General features: G+C 39.3%; 1 protein-coding gene across 4 annotated transcripts in view; it reads right to left on the bottom strand.

Moving 5' to 3' along the window:
* Nucleotides 1-1,746: 1,746 nt before the first annotated feature.
* Nucleotides 1,747-17,371, bottom strand: part of MET (MET proto-oncogene, receptor tyrosine kinase) — a 128,422-nt gene continuing 112,797 nt past the window's right edge. For 2 of the 4 annotated variants that reach the window (XM_025204163.1, XM_025204164.1), the window contains exons 15-21: nt 15,205-15,435; nt 12,622-12,702; nt 11,495-11,676; nt 7,406-7,515; nt 5,389-5,554; nt 4,298-4,434; nt 1,747-4,194 (exon numbers count right to left, since the gene is read on the bottom strand). In XM_025204163.1, the coding sequence (XP_025059948.1) occupies nt 3,984-4,194; nt 4,298-4,434; nt 5,389-5,554; nt 7,406-7,515; nt 11,495-11,676; nt 12,622-12,702; nt 15,205-15,435 (1,118 nt within the window). In that variant the 3' untranslated portion in view covers nt 1,747-3,983. Of the gene's footprint in view, nt 4,195-4,297; nt 4,435-5,388; nt 5,555-7,405; nt 7,516-11,494; nt 11,687-12,621; nt 12,703-15,204; nt 15,436-17,371 lie in introns of those variants that run through there. The other 2 variants (XM_025204165.1, XM_025204166.1) reach the window with 2 other exon arrangements.

The raw sequence follows: 17,371 nt of genomic DNA, 5'->3' as shown, positions 1-17,371 counted from the left end.
CGGGGCCTGCCAGCAAAAGCAGCCATGCTGCTTCTGGAAGTGGCTGGGGAGCTCTGGAAGCGGCGCAGCTGCTTTTACTGTGAGTGAGACCGGTGCCCCTGCAGCCAGTGGGATTGACTGCCGGGGGACCCCCTGCCCTGGCCAGCAGGATCAGTTGCTGGAGGACACCCCCCCGTCACTGACTGGTGTCAGGGGGTGCGTGCCCCTCCCAACTCAAGAGGCAGCAGACACCCATAGAGACATGGCTTAAGTCCTCTCCTCCAAAAGTTAAGATTGACCTAGCTTAAGCAGCTACCTCCAGGAGAAAGTTCATAATTATGAATCACGAGCAGTATTAGGTTCTCCTTCCAGTCCAGAGTTAAGTGCCTTTCTCATTTAAAACAAATAATCTCCCCCCTCCCGAATATATACACAGAGTAATTAAGTAGTCATTGGAGCAGGGACTGGAACCCCAGTGATTCCCTTGAACACTAGACTGCAGAGTAATTCTCATCTGTTCTCTATTGTTCTACCTATCCAACATGACCAATTATTATTTAAACAGGCCACACACAATGCAAAAACTTCCAGAGAAAAGACTAAGAACCATGACAGGGAACCCTTTTGCCTGGGAAGTGAAAGATTGGGTTCAGGTTCCCCCAGGCAGAGGACAGATTTGAGCCTGTGTTTCTTATGTGCTAGATGAGTGCTCTAACCCCCGGGCAACTGAGGAAGATGGACAATGGTAGGATCACCAACTCCTCATCCACTAGAAGGGTTGAGGGGTCTAATTCCAGGAGAGGGTTTGTGACTGTGAATCTTGAGCAGAGACAGGTGCTATCATAGGTCTGACCTGGCCTGGGGTGGTACAGGGAATTAGGCAGAACGCAGTTGTACTCAGCTGCCCATCTCTCCATAGCCCACCCCTCTGCAACCCTCTCTTGCCTGTGTTTACCATCACTGCAGATGGATCAGGTATCTGCAACAAGGATGCAGGTAGCTTGGGTACCTGCATCCTTGGGTACCTGGTGGGAGGAGGAATCAGAACTTGTAGTAGAGGTGATATCTTTTATTAGAGACCAACAAGATGTTTGCCAAAAAAAAAGCTTTATTTTCAAGCTTTTGGGTGCAGGCACCCTTCTTTAGAAATGAAAGTTCATCTTTCATAGGAGAGTTGAAGGTGTGGTAAAATCTCCTGTTTGGAACAGTTCATTTTATGCAGGTTAGGCGCAGAGAAAAGTTGGAATAGTCTGTTTACCTTGAAGTTGTTTGGTGGCATGCAGGACGTAGAGTCGTATTTCCTTCTGGTTATGATGTTTCATATTTCACAGAAGAGTAAAAAGATGGAACGCTCTTCTGAGCAGGAGTTTCTTATGTGGTGAGGTATCTTTGGGCTCGATGATACTGCAAATTACCTTGAACAAAGGCAGGGGGAGGAGATTTTGGGTCCACAGGAGGGGGTTGGATCACATGTTCTGGCCTGTGGCAGTAAAAGGTTGCTGACCCTGCTTTAAGAAGGCAGCTTATACCTTCCTCTGGAACACACAGTATTGGCCACTACCCAGGTTGCTGAATTAGATGAACCATTAGTTGCAGTGAGCCCTACACTTTTATGTTTCTAAATTATCCCTTCCTGCTGCTTGCTAAATCCAGTTCCACAGGTTTCCATCCTCCCCTTCTCACGTTAGTGGACATAGGCAAATAAGTCTAATGGTCATATAAAAATAGTAGTGACATGACTTGTCTGCACACAAAACATTACACTACTTCAGTTGAATAACATGTTTATTAGGTCATACCACCAATTAGAAACATAAGTACCATTCAGCTCATTTTCAGATAGATGAATTTACAAACAAGAAATCCTTACCAGAATCACATACTCTTACAGGTGTCCCAGACACAACATTAACTTTATTAACCAAAAGTTCATAAATAGTAAAAATGTTCTCTGTTTTCACATTGCAGCCTTCCTTGAGCATGTATATACAAGTTTGGAGGATCTCCTCCACATCTGTGTCATAAACTTCCTTAGCCATTTTAACAACCGTGGAGATGAATGTTTCTGCTTTTTGCCTAGAGCAGAACCTTTTGTCCTTTAGCAATTTACAATGAGTATTGCTCTCAGCATGCATGAAATGTTTGCATCTGAATAGAAAGTGGTGGTATAATACAATACGGTACTATCAGCTCATACTTTGCTTACACAATCCACCCTCATGATAAATCTTTCACGTAAAACAATAAATCTTCCTTATAATCAAGTCCTTTATAAGGATTAGCTTCCTTTGAAGACATTAAAATGTTTGGCTTCCAGCAATGGTGATATTTTACTTAGGGTGGAGTGTGTTTGCAATCACTTCTTGTCCTTCTTGATATTTACACAGTACACAGTAATTTTGATCTTGTTACAATTTATGAATCAAAAGTGGAAAGTTCTGAAATGTTCACAGTGCAGTATCTTGTGGCCTAACCAAACTTTGTCTATGTCATTAAAAATAAACTTTTTTTTATAAAAATAGAATATTTTAAGTGTTTACACCAATGAAACCAGCTATATTCTACACCAAACAAGCTATACAGTAGTATGCACAGAATTCCACAGGAACAGAAATGACACACCATGCTTGCATGAAAGCTATAGTAATCTTCCCTAAATCTTCAAAAGCCTAAATGACTATATCTTTTCAAAATCACTTTTCTGGTCATAATTTAGAAATATGCTGTATATAATAACTCACTAGGCTAGATTAACTCAAGGAGCAGCTGTAAGGCGTAACCATTTTTCCTCTTCCATTCAGCTTTCTTAACCCTTTAGCACTGCTTTGCAGAAGTTAGCAGCCTTTCTGGTTCAGTTGGCTCTCTTCGGCTGACTTGGCAGCTCCTCAACTGACCCATTTGCTCCTTCCAGGCTGCAGCTCCACCCCTGGGCTGGCGGGCACAGGTATTCATAACCTGGGTCAATAGCCAGTTGCATGGAGCCTCTGCTTGCCTGGTTCCTCTCATGTTTACTACTTCCAGATCTAACTGAGTACCTCTCCAAAGTGGTGTTCCCCAAACTGCTGCATCCCAGATTTTAGCATACTGGTTAATTTAGACTCCGTAGAGTTTTTAGCCTCCCCAAACAGCTCATTCATTATTGAAAGAAGTGAAGCCTTATATTTTTCAGTAGGAAATCTATCAGTACAGTGATTTCACAAAGAAGTGGTAGAATGCTGGAATGACCCTGGCAGCAATGGGAATGCATACTTCCAGCTTGCTCCTTTCGATTTTATGAACAGCATAAATACACTGCTACCTCAGAGCTGATGTACTTGTTTAATTTCATTCTGCTTTGGAATGTTGACATGTGCCAGTTTAGCAAATTGCCATGAGAATGGCTGTCTCTAGGCTACGTTGCCCTTTCATAAGCCTAACAAGAAAAGATGAGAAAAGGTAGAGCCTACAAGATCCAACAGGAGGAACTAATTTTGCAGCCTTACAATTTTGAGTATTTAACATGGTCTTTTTATAAAACTATTCCTGCAGTGCCTGATGACCAATAGTATGTGCACCATTAATGGTACTTCCAGCTTCAGTGACCAGTGGTCTAGGTGCTCTTTTACCTCATTAATGATATGACCCTGTATTGGGATCTTGTGCATCACTGCTACTTACCTCATTCAATTGTACAAGCCTTGAGGCACAACAAATGGTAGCTTGCAAAGCTTGTACAAATGAATGAGAGTTGGTGAGTCCTAGCTTTAAGCAGTAGCAGCTGAGTTCTTTAGTCGGATTATGGATGCGGTTGCTCAGAATGTTTGGAAATTACCACCGTAGGGTATAAGAATCCCATAACTTTAAACAGCATGACATCACCTCCTCATAATAGTGCAATATGGACAACAAACACGTGTGACAGTGTTTTCACAAAGACTGGGCAGTGAAAAAGTAGCGGACAAAACATTTACTTTTGTTCATACTACTAGTAATGGATGTCTCTTTGATGTTCTGTAGACACCCAGTCATGTATCCACATCCCTGTCTATGTTGTCTTGTGATGACAAAAGGGAAGGATAAGGAGCAATGCATTTCACATTAACATAGGTAGCGTTGACATGAACATAATGCTCCCCAATAAAAGTGGAGAAGATTGTTGATATTTTTGAAACTAGTTCAGAAAATGCTGGGCGCAGTTCAGGTTTCGGATGCCAGCACTTTAGCATGACTTCATACCTGCCATTGAGAGAAAGTAGAGTTAGAAATCATAAAAATAGACTCCCACTGCCAACAAACTCAGAATCAATAACATTTGCAAGAGATTGTGCAAACTACTTACAGTGGATCAGGGCAGTATTCAGGCTGCAATAGTCTCCTTCCTTGTAATAAATAGACGGTTATATCAAAAGAATTTACATCAGGGTAAGGCGGTGCCCCTCTTGTCATAAGTTCCCATAACAGCACACCAAAAGACCACTAATAAAACAAGGGAACAAAGAAGTAGTAAATCACAGGGCTGGAGAGCTTTGAACTCCACTTTAAGAATATGGCTTGACAGTTTTGAGCATTCAAGGGTGCATCCATTTCTCCCTTGAAACAGGCTCTTTTACTGCATGCAGCTCCCTTTTTAAGTAACCTAATAAATGCTGTACAAACCTGAGAAACCACGTACACTACAGACAGAGAACCTGAACTAAACAAATGAAAGAAAAATAAAAAGTTTCTGGGCCAACTCCCTAGCTGGTGTGAATTGACAGGGCTCCTTTGAGGTCAGTGGTGGAGCTCTGCCAGTATACATAATCTGGTAGTCTGGTTAACCCTATGTAATTACATAGTGAAGAAAATGGTGGCAATTCTATACATCACAGGCTAATATGAATTTGGGTTCAACGTGCAGGTGGAATTCAAAGTACTGCAGACATCTGGCAACTCCAGCTAGTAATTCTTTCTTAATAAATAGCCAGGTGACACTTGAGCTGGTGTTATTTGCTTTTTAAATACATACTCAGTGCCTAAAACATTTTCAAGGTCTGTTATATTTGAAATTTATCAGAGCTAATCTCCTGTTTTCTTATGTTTTGCAGCAGCTCTCCTATGGCAGACTGAAGAGCCAACTGCTCACAGGGAAGTCAGTGAGAGATTCATCTTCCATTTCACTGGGAGTAGGATTAGGTTCTGGGTTCTTCCCTGAGGAAATAGTTATGCCAAGCTGTTGTGCTTTGTGATGAGAACTAATGTTGTCTGTGGACTAGGATAAAACCATTCTGTTTTTCTTTTGCCTATGAAAGTAGGATTCAAATATAGTTTTGGTTTGGAGGTATAATCCTAGTTCATTAATCAAGTGCCATAATGATGCCTTTAGCAATACTTGTGGGGATGTGTTTCACATGAGGAAAAGGAGGAAATGATACAAAACAGTTTGTACGTTACCACATCTGACTTTGTTGTGAACTTCTGAGTTTGCAAACTTTCTAAAGCCATCCATTTCACTGGCAGCTTGGCTCCCGTTTTATTGTGCACACTGTAGTATTCTTTATCATACACATCTCTAGCTAGACCAAAATCAGCAACCTTGACAGTGAATTTTTCATCCAGCCTACGGAAATGACAAAAATTATTATCTGCAGCTGAGTAGACAGGATTTACAATGACTTTGACTCTTCCCTGGATTATAATGAGTGATTTGCATGTTGGAAACCATAACTTTGGAAGGCAGTGCTGTATCTTATATTTACTTACTACTACTAAATTGAAGCAAAAGACCTGCAGCGTAGCATGTTTAATAATCATAAAACAAACTACAGGAGTTCAGGAAACTTTTTGCTACTTCTTTGACAATACAATTCAAACTACATTTAAAAAAAAAATTGCATTTTAAGAAAAGGTATTTGCTACTATCCTGTTAATTCTGACAGTGAATGTAACACTGTTTCTTAAATAGCTGCCTTTTCTAGAAATCTACTGGTTTTCATATCAAAATATATCATTACTGTTTGCTCTTACTTTAGGCAAGTCACAGCTCCCTGTTACCACATTAAGTCTTCAGCTCTGATGAAGGTCTCACAGTATAGGAAATACCTGGTATACGTCACAGAACACACTAGGTGTTTGGCATATATTTGTAATTTAATAGATGTAGTAATACTAGATGAAAAAAGTCTGTAGGGCAGCTCCTATCCTTTCCTTCCTTCCTTTGGACTGAACATAGCTGTTGCAGTAGGAAGGCAGGATTTGGTGAGTTGCAAATTCAAAACTAGTACAAGGACATACTTTTTTGTACAATGTGTGACTGACCTATGGAAGCTGTAGCAACAGAATATCACTGAAGGATTCCGATTGCAGGACTCAGAGAGGGATAGGATATATATAGGGACAAAAAACCTTCAGAGTTTTAACAGATAGTACCAAAAGCATAGTATTGGAAGGGATATTAAACCTCATACTTTAAAGTTTAAAACTATCTCTGCTTGTTGGGGTTCCGGAGAAAGGAACAGAACATCCTACATCTGCCAATTGTGGCATTTCTTGAAGCTCCTCCAAGATAAAGGACTACTAGATGGACCATGAGTTTGATCCAGTATGTTAATTCCTTGGTTCATGAAAGCCCTAGAAATATGGAACCCATAACCTTTATTAACATACCATATATATGCAGGATAACTGATTTAGGAAATGCTTTTCATGCAGGTTTCAGAATTGCATGATACACTAACTTTGAAAAAGAATAGATTAATTGTTGAATATTAAGAGTTAAAAACCTTCTGTAACCAGAAAATCCAGGTCTTCATATATACAGAAAGACAATTCTAATGCTTAATACCATTTCTCATTAATTCATAATGTAGATGATGAATCAGCACAATAATGTTGGCAAGAGCTATGTCAGTCAGTCATTGTGGAAGCTAGGCCATCTGGTTGTCCAGACACTAAGAAGATGCTTTGCAAAATGTTGTTTTTAATATAATTTTTGTGCAGAGCCGAGCCAAAACAAGCTCACACCTCTGTAAAAATTATTGTCAAGCAGTTACTCTGTTAGTGCCTCATTATTTTCCCATTTCTTTCACAAAGTTTCAGCATGTTTATCTTCTTCCTGGAAGATGAGGTAGTATCGAAATGCAGCTTAGGGATAGGACGGGTGAAAAAACAGCAATAAAGAAGCAAGTTGTGACAACAGCAGCTTATATTCCCTTAGGAGATTCCTTTTTAATTCTCTGACAGTTTAAGTTTGAGAGCTATCCTCCTCCTCCTCTTTTTCCTTTCCTCTATGCTCCTAAAGCCTCTGTGTAACCTTACATCTTTAGCTTGTTACAGAAGTGAATTTGTATGGAAGAGGAGCAGTATCAATGTAATTGCAGAATATGAAAAAATGCATTTCTACTACAATATATGGTCTATACTCCCACACAATAGCTGATAATGTGGCATGGAACTGGGTAATTGTACTTACATGCAGTTTCTTGCAGCTAAATCTCTATGCACAAACTTTTTGCTTGCAAGGTATTTCATACCTTTTGCTACTTGAAGGCCAAATCCAATTAAATCTTTTACTGTTGGGTTCTGTAAAAAATGGACACTTATGATAAGTAAAAGGACATAGTAAGTTATGGTGAGTATTGCTTGCAAATGCAATTGGCTAAGTAGACTCTGACACTTTTGCTGTTACTTTGAGATCATTGGGCTACATATTCTGCCATCAAAACTACCAGTGAGGGGCGGAAGTTGGTGAGGAAGCTAAGAGCCTGATAATAACTATTATGTTGGTATGAACACAATGAAAAAAGAAACATGTGAGAGCAGCAACATATTTGAATGATTGCCTTTGTAACACAGCATACCAGAAATAATTTTTAGTCTGGCCAAGATGGGCTCAGTGCAATATCAAGCAAAATAGGGTAGGCAGGAGTTGCAGGGGTCAGTATGACCTTTAGTACAATTTAAAGCAGCATTAAACTATACTTGGCTGCAAAAGGACCTTCCCAGAAAAAGGGGATGCCAGAATGTAGGGGCCTCACCCCAACCTCACCTGTCTCAATGGCATGGGCTGTGAGTGAGGGTGGCTAGAACTGCTAAACTGGCTCTACATAAGGAACCCCATTTCACCCTCCAAATTGTAGATTAACTGCAAAATTCAGATCAGCGAGAGAACAGGATATGGCCCTTTCATTTTAAAAACTTACCTCACATCACATACGCAGTGGGAGCATCTACATGAGATGCTATGGCACAGTAGCAATGATCTACTGCACCTTAGCTTGTTGCTACTGTGCAGTAGCATTGCCAGGCACCAGCTGTGCAGCAATGCCTCTACACAATAGTAATGAGCTACTGTGCAGTAGCTTGTAGCACAGTAGCATCAGGAAAAAAAGAACTGGCAATGGTACTGCTCAGTAACATTGGTTACTGCACAGTCACTTAGTACTTGCATAACTGCCCACTCTGCCACGTGTAGATACAGCCACTTATTACAATCTTTTGCTCATCATTACCATTTGGAAAATAAGTCAATGCCAGTTTATCAATTCCTTTCTGTCATATAAATAAAATTTATGATGTAATTTTTGGTGTAGATTAGAACCTTCATTTGGTGACGAGCTGAAAATAGATAGTCCTACCCAGAAGGACAATGGAGTTGTTCAGAGAGAATTTTACGATTCTGCTTCAGCAGTCGCAAGGGGAATGGGAGTGAAGAAAATCCCATGTAGAAGGATGGGAAAAGAAAAGGTACAATAAACTACTTTTATATGTGGCACAACCTCTAAGGAAGAAGAGCCACTGCATCACAAGAAGAGTTGCCTTCCTTAGTGACTGACAAAAATCCAGTAACTGTAAGGACTATTGAGGACTCCGTTGTGTTCAGGTGTTTTGCCTTGATCTGTAACTTTCCTGTGCTGTCTGAAAATAAAGACTGCATGTTTAAGAAGTTCTTCCACAAAGCCTGCATTCTATATCTGATATGTTATGTGTCTCCAGAGAGTTAACTATAAATCAGGACTACAGGTAGAGGCTGGAGGTCTGGGGTGGAATTGCGTAAGTGACTGAGTAGATCTGGGAGGTTCAGAATTGGTTATAAGATTTAAGGCAGTTAAACTTTCGGATCTCACACCCTGAGAAAGCATCAGCACCCTGGATATCTGACTTAGAGACCAGACCTAGAAACAATGTGCGGAGAGCTGCCCAACCCAGCTGGCCTGGAAACACATGGAGCCCAGAGATTGGGTTCAATAGCGTAGACTAGTCATTGTGTACCAGGGAGATTCAGTCAGGAACATAACCTTCACTTTCATTCTGGTCAGGTCCCATTATCTAGAACCAGTGGCTCTCAAACCTTTTTGGAATCAAGGCACCCCTCGTTAGACTCAAGGAACCTCTCACAAAATGCCAGCTCTTATCTTTCTTTTCTTTTTGACTAGGAAAAATAATAGAGCAATTCTTCTGTTGCAAAAGAACTCAGGAAGATCACAACAGGTCAGAAAGTTTTGGACACTATACATTCCTATTGAAACTTTCTGGGTGTATCTTGTGAATCGTGTAAGTGTTTGCACGCCCAGTCCTGCTAATATTGTGCAACACCTTGAGGGATCTCATAGACCCCTGGTTGAGAATCACTGATCTAGGCAAACCTGATATTCAGAAATCCAGTTTATTTAGTCAGGCTAAGTTTAATGCAAATCTCTAAATCCTGTATTTAACTGTATGACCACTTCTCGTACAACTGTGAGCATCTTCAAGTTTCTATAAGCTGACATTGCTGGTATGGTCTCCTGTGGAATAATGCTGTTTGACTGGAAACTATTACTGCAACAGAGTCTATTACCCTAGTTATGAGCTAGGACCTCATTGTGCAAGGCACCATACACACACAGAGCCAAAAAATGGCTTCTGCACTGAAATACATATAATTATAATAAAATATTATTACATTAATAAATACGTGTACATTAGTACATATACAGGGCCTGATACTCAGGGCAGCACATCATTTCCCCGAACTAAAGACGACACTGAGGCCCCTGACAGATATCATACTTAAGATGTTAATAAATGGTTAATCACATCTGAAGTAGTGATGTGGCCACATGTTCAAGAAATTAATAAAACCGTAAATGATAGAACCAGGAATAAGTCACAAAGCCGTACATAAAATACATTTAATAACTTTGTGCCTGGTTCTTATCATGCCTTACTTGAACATGTGGCTACTGCTTAGCCTCTGCAGCATATAAGAACCTTTTGTGCTCCAGAGGCTGAGGCGCCCTTCATCTGACTGGGGCTCCCAGCTGAGGATGTACACCAGAGGCTCCCACAGCTGGAAGACTTGGTCAGAGCCCCTGATCAGGGCTTCTAGTTGGGGGTGCACACCATGCACTCCTCTGGCTGGGAGACCCAATCAGATGACTGGGCTTCCAACTGGGGAGGTACATCATGCACTCCCGTGTCTGGAAGCCACGTCAGCTGATCACGGCTTTCAGCTACGTGTGTTCCTCCAGATGAAAGCCCTGATCAGCTGATGGGACTCCCAACTGCAGGAGCACATAGTGCATTTTTGCGGCTGGCAGCTAAATGTTTGCTACTTGCTTGTGTAGGGGGACCCTGGGATGGTATCATGGTAGAAATCAAAGAGCACCATAAAATGCAAGAAAATGTGCCACAGCCCTGTACAGGAACCTTTGCATCACTAGGAATCAGGCCTTCAATTATACACTTGGTAAAGCCACTAAATTACATTCTAGAAATATGATACACACATATTAGCACAAACTGGTGAGAACATAACCTTGTAAAGAGGTACTTATACCTTGTACATGTGATGGCTGTTTGTTTGTTTTTTTAATAAAAAGGAAATCAGTAACCAACGGAAAAAACTGAAATGTACTGGATCAGATCAGTAGCTGATGTAAGGCATCACTGTGCTGAAGGCAATGGAGCTATACCAATGTGTCTCAATGGACTGTCTGGCCCATTAATTTGAATCTAATAAAAATGTGTTTATAAAGAGTCTTTTGGAAGTGATAAATATTTACTGCTAACAACTTCTGGGAAAAGTTCTGGAAAGGAATTTTCAGGGAGGATATGTAGCTTTCAGTTTGGCTAAGTGCCAGGGTAGGATTTACAGCGTAGTGGTTAAGGTACACTAATTACTGCAGACTACATACTGCACAATTGTCAGTGCTTCTAACCTGTATATTGTCAGTGGGAGTGCATACATTCATGCCAGTATTTAATAGACTTGGGCTGTGAACAAGCATACCTTCAAACTCCTTTTAAAGATGAGGGGGAGCTGCTGCTTGGGAATGCAAATCAGTTGTTATGATGTAACTGTTACATCTATATACTTCTGTAAAGATAACCATTCGCTAAAGCCCTCAATGAAACTTCAGCCCTGAATAAAACAGCTTTAAAGTTGCTAGGATTTTTCTACACTTGCATTACTACAGAATCATATAGATGTAACAGTAGCATCATAACAGCTTAGGTTACTATCATTTGGTATCAATACAATTGCTCGATTTATCTGTACACTGGATAACATACTTACATGAGTCTCATTTCTAATGAAGTTTCGAAGATCTCCATGTTTCATGTATGGGAGTACCACTAAAGGAGACCCTTCATTGGGCAAGCAAATGCCAAGTAATGAAAGAACATTGGGATGACTGAAATCCTTCATGATTATTCCTTCCTTAAGAAACTGAGCTACTTCTTCTAGATCTGTAATTCCTGAGAAATCCAGTAGCAGAAGAAAAAAATTAAACTACAGTACACTTCACTTGCCGCAAATTATAACATGCCAGAAATCAAGACAGGGCAGATATCAAATGTAAAAAGTGCACTTAAGATATGATGCACACTAACCAGGATTTACAGAATGTGCTCTGATACAATGCTCCAAACTGGATGTGGAGTTTATAGGCACTTCCCACTGAAATCAATGCGCCTGATCCTGTGAAGTGTAATTTTACTCACTGAAATCAATGTTGCTGTTCACATATTTTGCTGATATGCATGAGTGTTCTCAGAGTTAGGTTTATTATGAATGAGCACAAATGTTTATATTCAGAGTATTGTCCAGGAAGTTTTCAGTGTTGTCAAATTCTAAACAAACTATGTTACATGAGATATTCAATAATAAACTGTCTGAGATATGTGTTTCTGTCAAGTGTTTGATGTTAACAGCAGCAGCAACAATAACAATAAGAAGTTAGTATTGCTTTCTTATTAGTAAAAATGGCAATAAAAAGTATTTCCTGAGTATATGCTCTGGAACAAATTATTTCCATGGTATGCTCCAGCTTCCTTCTGCTGACTTTCAGAAAAACAAAACAAAGCAAAAACAAAGCACAAAAACCTAAAGCAAAACAAACCTTAAGCCAGCTCTTTACAGTAGAATACGATATTTCCTTCCCTTGCCTCTTTCTCTTATAACCAATATTTGTTCATGAGGGAACGAAGACAGGTTCTCTTTGATGAAGAAATATACAGACCCATATTCATCCATGTAGATGCACTGAAGTTAGTGGAATTATACCAAAGATGAATTTGGCTTAACTCTAACTACTAATGTTATTGGTGACACTGCAACTCAACAGTACATTTTACTATAAATAGTTACTCTGATGATCTTAGGAAAATGATAAATGTCTCTCTATTAAAAATGAAACTCACTATTCAAGGACTTCACAGCACAATGAATTTTCCTGCTATCATTATCCAGCAAGGTCCCATGGTACACACACCCAAAATGTCCTGCACAAAGAATGAGTAAAATTAGCCTTAATGAATAGGAATAACTTTATAACACATTTCATTGTGTAGTGTTTATGCTGTATAAAGAAGTCAGTGAGCTCCATTTTCTGCACAATTTCAAACATTTTCAATGTTTACTTTGTAATTAACATATAAAGCCATAAATACATAAAACAAAAACTCCATTTCCAGCCTAACTGACATTTTCTGATGTAGAAGGAAAGTATAAATAATGACAAGGTTGGCACCACAGATGGCTGATATGCTCGTAATAATTACTCACAAAACGTATCATACCCATACCCCCCCATACTCTCCTGTTAGATATACAATACTTCAGAGGAGGGGTCTGAATGGAACAGTATTAGAGAACTTTTTCATCTCTAGATAAGGAAATTAAAACCAAATCAGAAAAAAGTGTACTGTAGTCTCCGTGAAATAAAGGTGTGATCCAACACACAGTTCTCACTGTAGTCAGTGAGAATCTTTCCACTGACTCCACTCACTTTGGAACAGGCTCCTATTTCCTAAAATAATGATTTAGCATCTAAGGCAGTCTGAGCAGACAATGTTATAGATAAAGACAGGAGTGGATCCATGGGGGGTGCACTGGTGCATTTGAACCCCACTTTGACTCCTGATCCACTCAAAGTTTAAAACCAACTTCCTGACATTGGCAGCAGCATTTCTAGTCAAGCTGTGCTGAGGGAGTCACTTGACTTAGTGACTCATCATAATCTGCCTGATCCCTTCTATACTCTTCATTCCTAAAGTCTTCAAAAGCTATCCTTTGTTCTGCAATTCTGCTGTCTGTTAGCCATTCCTGGTTACGAAGCTCTTATTATGCAGTCTTCCAGACTGTTTTAACTCATTCCAATGAAGTTATATTGTTTTTGCTTCAACCTTAAACCACATAATCCAGCTCTAGGCCCACAGCATATTAGTAAAGCTTCTAGTTTATTTTTAAATGGGAAAAATATGTGTTGTTTTATGCAACACACCATCTGCACCTCACCTTTTCAATAGATCTAGATCCAACCATGGATATGGAGATCAAAATCACCCTACACTCTTCTGACTAAGGTGTGTGGCAGAAACATATGCTGTTACCATCTTGGCTAACCTACTGTGGGAATCAACAGAGATCGTCAATCTTCAAGCCCATGCATTTTCCAAGAACTCAATTAAATTAACTCAATTAACAAAATTAGATACCTCTGAGGAGCCTGGACAATGAGGTCACAATTCCTAATCAGATCTAATGCTGGGGTTACAAGCCAGCATCATGAATGTATATTCACTGGGCGTGACAGATAAAGGTTCATTTTTCGTAAATATTAATGCTTGCAGTCAGAGACATAAAGCAGTTTTTCAAGAATTAGACTGCAGAGTGTATGATTAATTAATTAATTCTATTCAAGATCCAGTCACAAGTGCTGAGCAAAACCCAAACTGGCTTTGGTTCTTCAAAACAGAAGGGGTCAGGAGCTAGTTTTACATAAACAATCCAAATCCCTGCAAACCCACTGGATGTTTAGAGTCAAGACACCTATTAAGCAAAACTTAAAGTTTTGGTTGGGCGTGTTAGATAAATATTTCTGATTTTGGCCCATTTCTAGCTATGGAAAGAGATACTTAGAAAGGCGGGTGAGGGGATAGACTCCAATTATATCAGTGACATTTCCTGAAAGTTTTCCAATAATGTGGGGATTGTTTTTGGAAGAAAAGAAAGAAGAAAATAGAAAGGCCCTGCCCTTGCTCTGGGAATGATAAACTGTGATATGCAGAAGAGAACACAATGTCTGTTTATTTGATTTGTGACTATTTTTCTGCAAGAACAAAGATCAGAGGAGGTTTATAACCAACTCTTTAAGACGATTCAATGTTCAGATGCTCAGCTTGAAACTCTAGTGTTTGACCTGCAGAAGTACTAAAATCCCACAGCTTCTATTTAAGATACATGAAGTACAGAGAAGTAGTGAAGACCACTAGATATTGACCTTTTCAAGGGATGGAGAAGGGGGATCCTCCCTGGGAGAAAGGAAGAAATAAGGGGACATGGAGAGGACAGGAATGGGAGAGAGAGAGATCGTGGGATGAGCGGACACTGATATGAGAGAGGGAGAGCTAGAGATCCATAAAGCCCCTGGAATGGCAAGGGGAGGTATAAGGCAAGATGAGAAGGGGTGTACGCAAGCCCTGGAATCTTGTGGCAGGGAGGGGAGGGAGAAGGGAGACGTACACAGAACACCTGGTAAGGGGGGGGATGCCACAGGTAGTGCCTGAAATAGGGAATGGGAGTGTGAGCCCACGGTGAGCAGTATGGAAAACACAAGAAAGCAAGGTGCATGCAATGCAATTGGCCTACAAATGCTATAAAGAACATAATTCGCTGTTTAAGTACTGACAACACCTCTCTGTGTTGCATCGATGTCACAGAGGTATGCAATGAACAACTTTGCATAAAATATTGCTTAGCTAGATAAGAGCTGGAATACCTACCTCTTCCAATTACTTCGTTAAAATGCACAATCAGGCTATCTGCACCAATAACCACATGCTCAACTTCTTTGACCAGGTCTGGATTTAAGGCACTGATATCAATGTGGACATTTGTTTGCAGTAGTGGACTGGCTAAATCCGAGTCCCCACTGGACAGAATGGGGGACAGGTCTGTATGAGGATATTGTATTGGTCTGCATGATCCATTCTGAGACAAACTTGGAAACTGATCTGCAAGAAGGAGAGAAATGATTAGAACACTTTTACACACCCTACTATGCTCACTGGCAAATCAATGGCTGCAATAACTGAGACAGTTTTACTCCATCAGTTTGTAAGTTATGCTGCTTTACAAAACTCTCTGTCGCAAAGGAGAATGAAATGCAGTGTTGGCTTGCCAAATTTCAGGAAAACTTTATATTACTGAAGACAGAACTTTACACTGGCCACAATCATGGCTCCTTTGAAGCAAACTGCAAAACTCCTGTTTACTTCTGGGGGAACAAAAACGGACCTTTTTCACTTCTAGCCAAGATAAAGTATGCATAGTACATACTGATTTTATAAATTCCCTTAGCAGTAATAGAAATAACACTGGAAAATAACATAGATGAACCAGAAGTAGAAAGTAGTAAAGGATTAAAACCCCCCCTCAACTTTGTATTATGATGTGATCATAACTTGATTGGCAATTTTAAATGTCATAAGCACTCCAAAGCTGCTTGTGATCAGTTACATTTGTTCATTGGTAAATATTCAACCAAGGAACTGCCTAGAGGTGATTCATATCCTGAAGTCTTTAAAAAGATAATAGAGTTGGTGACACATGTGAAAATAACTCTTGCCCACTTGCATACATGACAATGTTTCAATTAAGCTTGGTATAGTTATTTGAGAATAGTATTTTTAATCAATATAACTTTCAAATATTTAATTTTCTTTTAGTTTAAAGAAGTTTTTACTGTTTTGCATTATAGAATTACAGAGCCAGTGTTTGTTTTCATTCAATGTAAACCTGGCATGACTCCAGGGAGTCAAAGAGCAGTCTAAATCCCAAGGTCATAAGGAAGTAAAACATAACAATGAACCTTAATAGACACTTTACCAGAGCAAAAAGAAAAAAAAAACTCCACAGAGATATGTTACCAAAACACAGATATTTGAAAGTATCCACATATTATAAAGTATACTGTTCAGTTATCCTTCTTACATTCCAGATGCTGAGTAATATTGCTATGCTTAGGAATGCACTGGCATAGTCTTCATATTTAGGAGAAGCAGTACCTTGTGATTGCTGTGAGACCAAGATGAGCCTTTCTAGCATTTAATTTTAATAGCTGTTCTCAATCTACCTCAAATGTTGCTGATGTTCTTATTTTATTCTTAACAGTATTTGGTGTGAATATTAATAAACCCACATTAATTTAGTTTTTATGATTGACAAAAATAAGCTATAGCATTCCCCTGTGATAAAAACAAAGGAATGAGCCATGTCAGAGAGTCCTGAACTGTCTGATAGTCAGTTATTGTCCTGATCTGCCAGCCTCTATGCAGATCTGATCTTTTAACACTTCTATTAAAGAGGATTTTATAGTGCTCACCAAATTATAATCAGTGAGCCCGATTCTCTGATGCACTGGGGATGACCACAGATACTTTGGCAATGCAGTGGCTCTATGGCAAGTTAAGTTAGTCAATAGAGGACTTGCCCTACATACATATAATAGAGCCACTTCCTCTCTGGCCATTGGCACAGGACTTCTTTATTCTTGGGTGATCCCTTGTGCACAGAGCATCCTCTTTAGTCCACTGTCAGATGCATATTTTTAGGCTTCATAACAGAATCATATATAATTGCATATGTATACACAGATGCATATATTATAAACATAATAATCCATATTATATCACACAATCATGATTAATAACATTATATATATATTATTACTATATTATAGTAACAGTATGTATATACACACTATAATATTACTATATTATATTATAATATAATATTATAATACATTAATAACATAGCATATGTATTATTACCATACTATATAAAATATTATGTATATTATACATTTCACACACATATATATATATTCAGTATAATGTATTATATTGAATGTGTGTGTGTGTGTGTGTGTGTGTGTGTGTGTGTGTGTGT

This window comes from Alligator sinensis, unplaced genomic scaffold, assembly GCF_000455745.1.
Source record: "Alligator sinensis unplaced genomic scaffold, ASM45574v1 scaffold65_2, whole genome shotgun sequence".
Classification (NCBI taxonomy): domain Eukaryota; kingdom Metazoa; phylum Chordata; order Crocodylia; family Alligatoridae; genus Alligator; species Alligator sinensis.
This window is presented reverse-complemented; position numbering and strand designations above follow the sequence as displayed.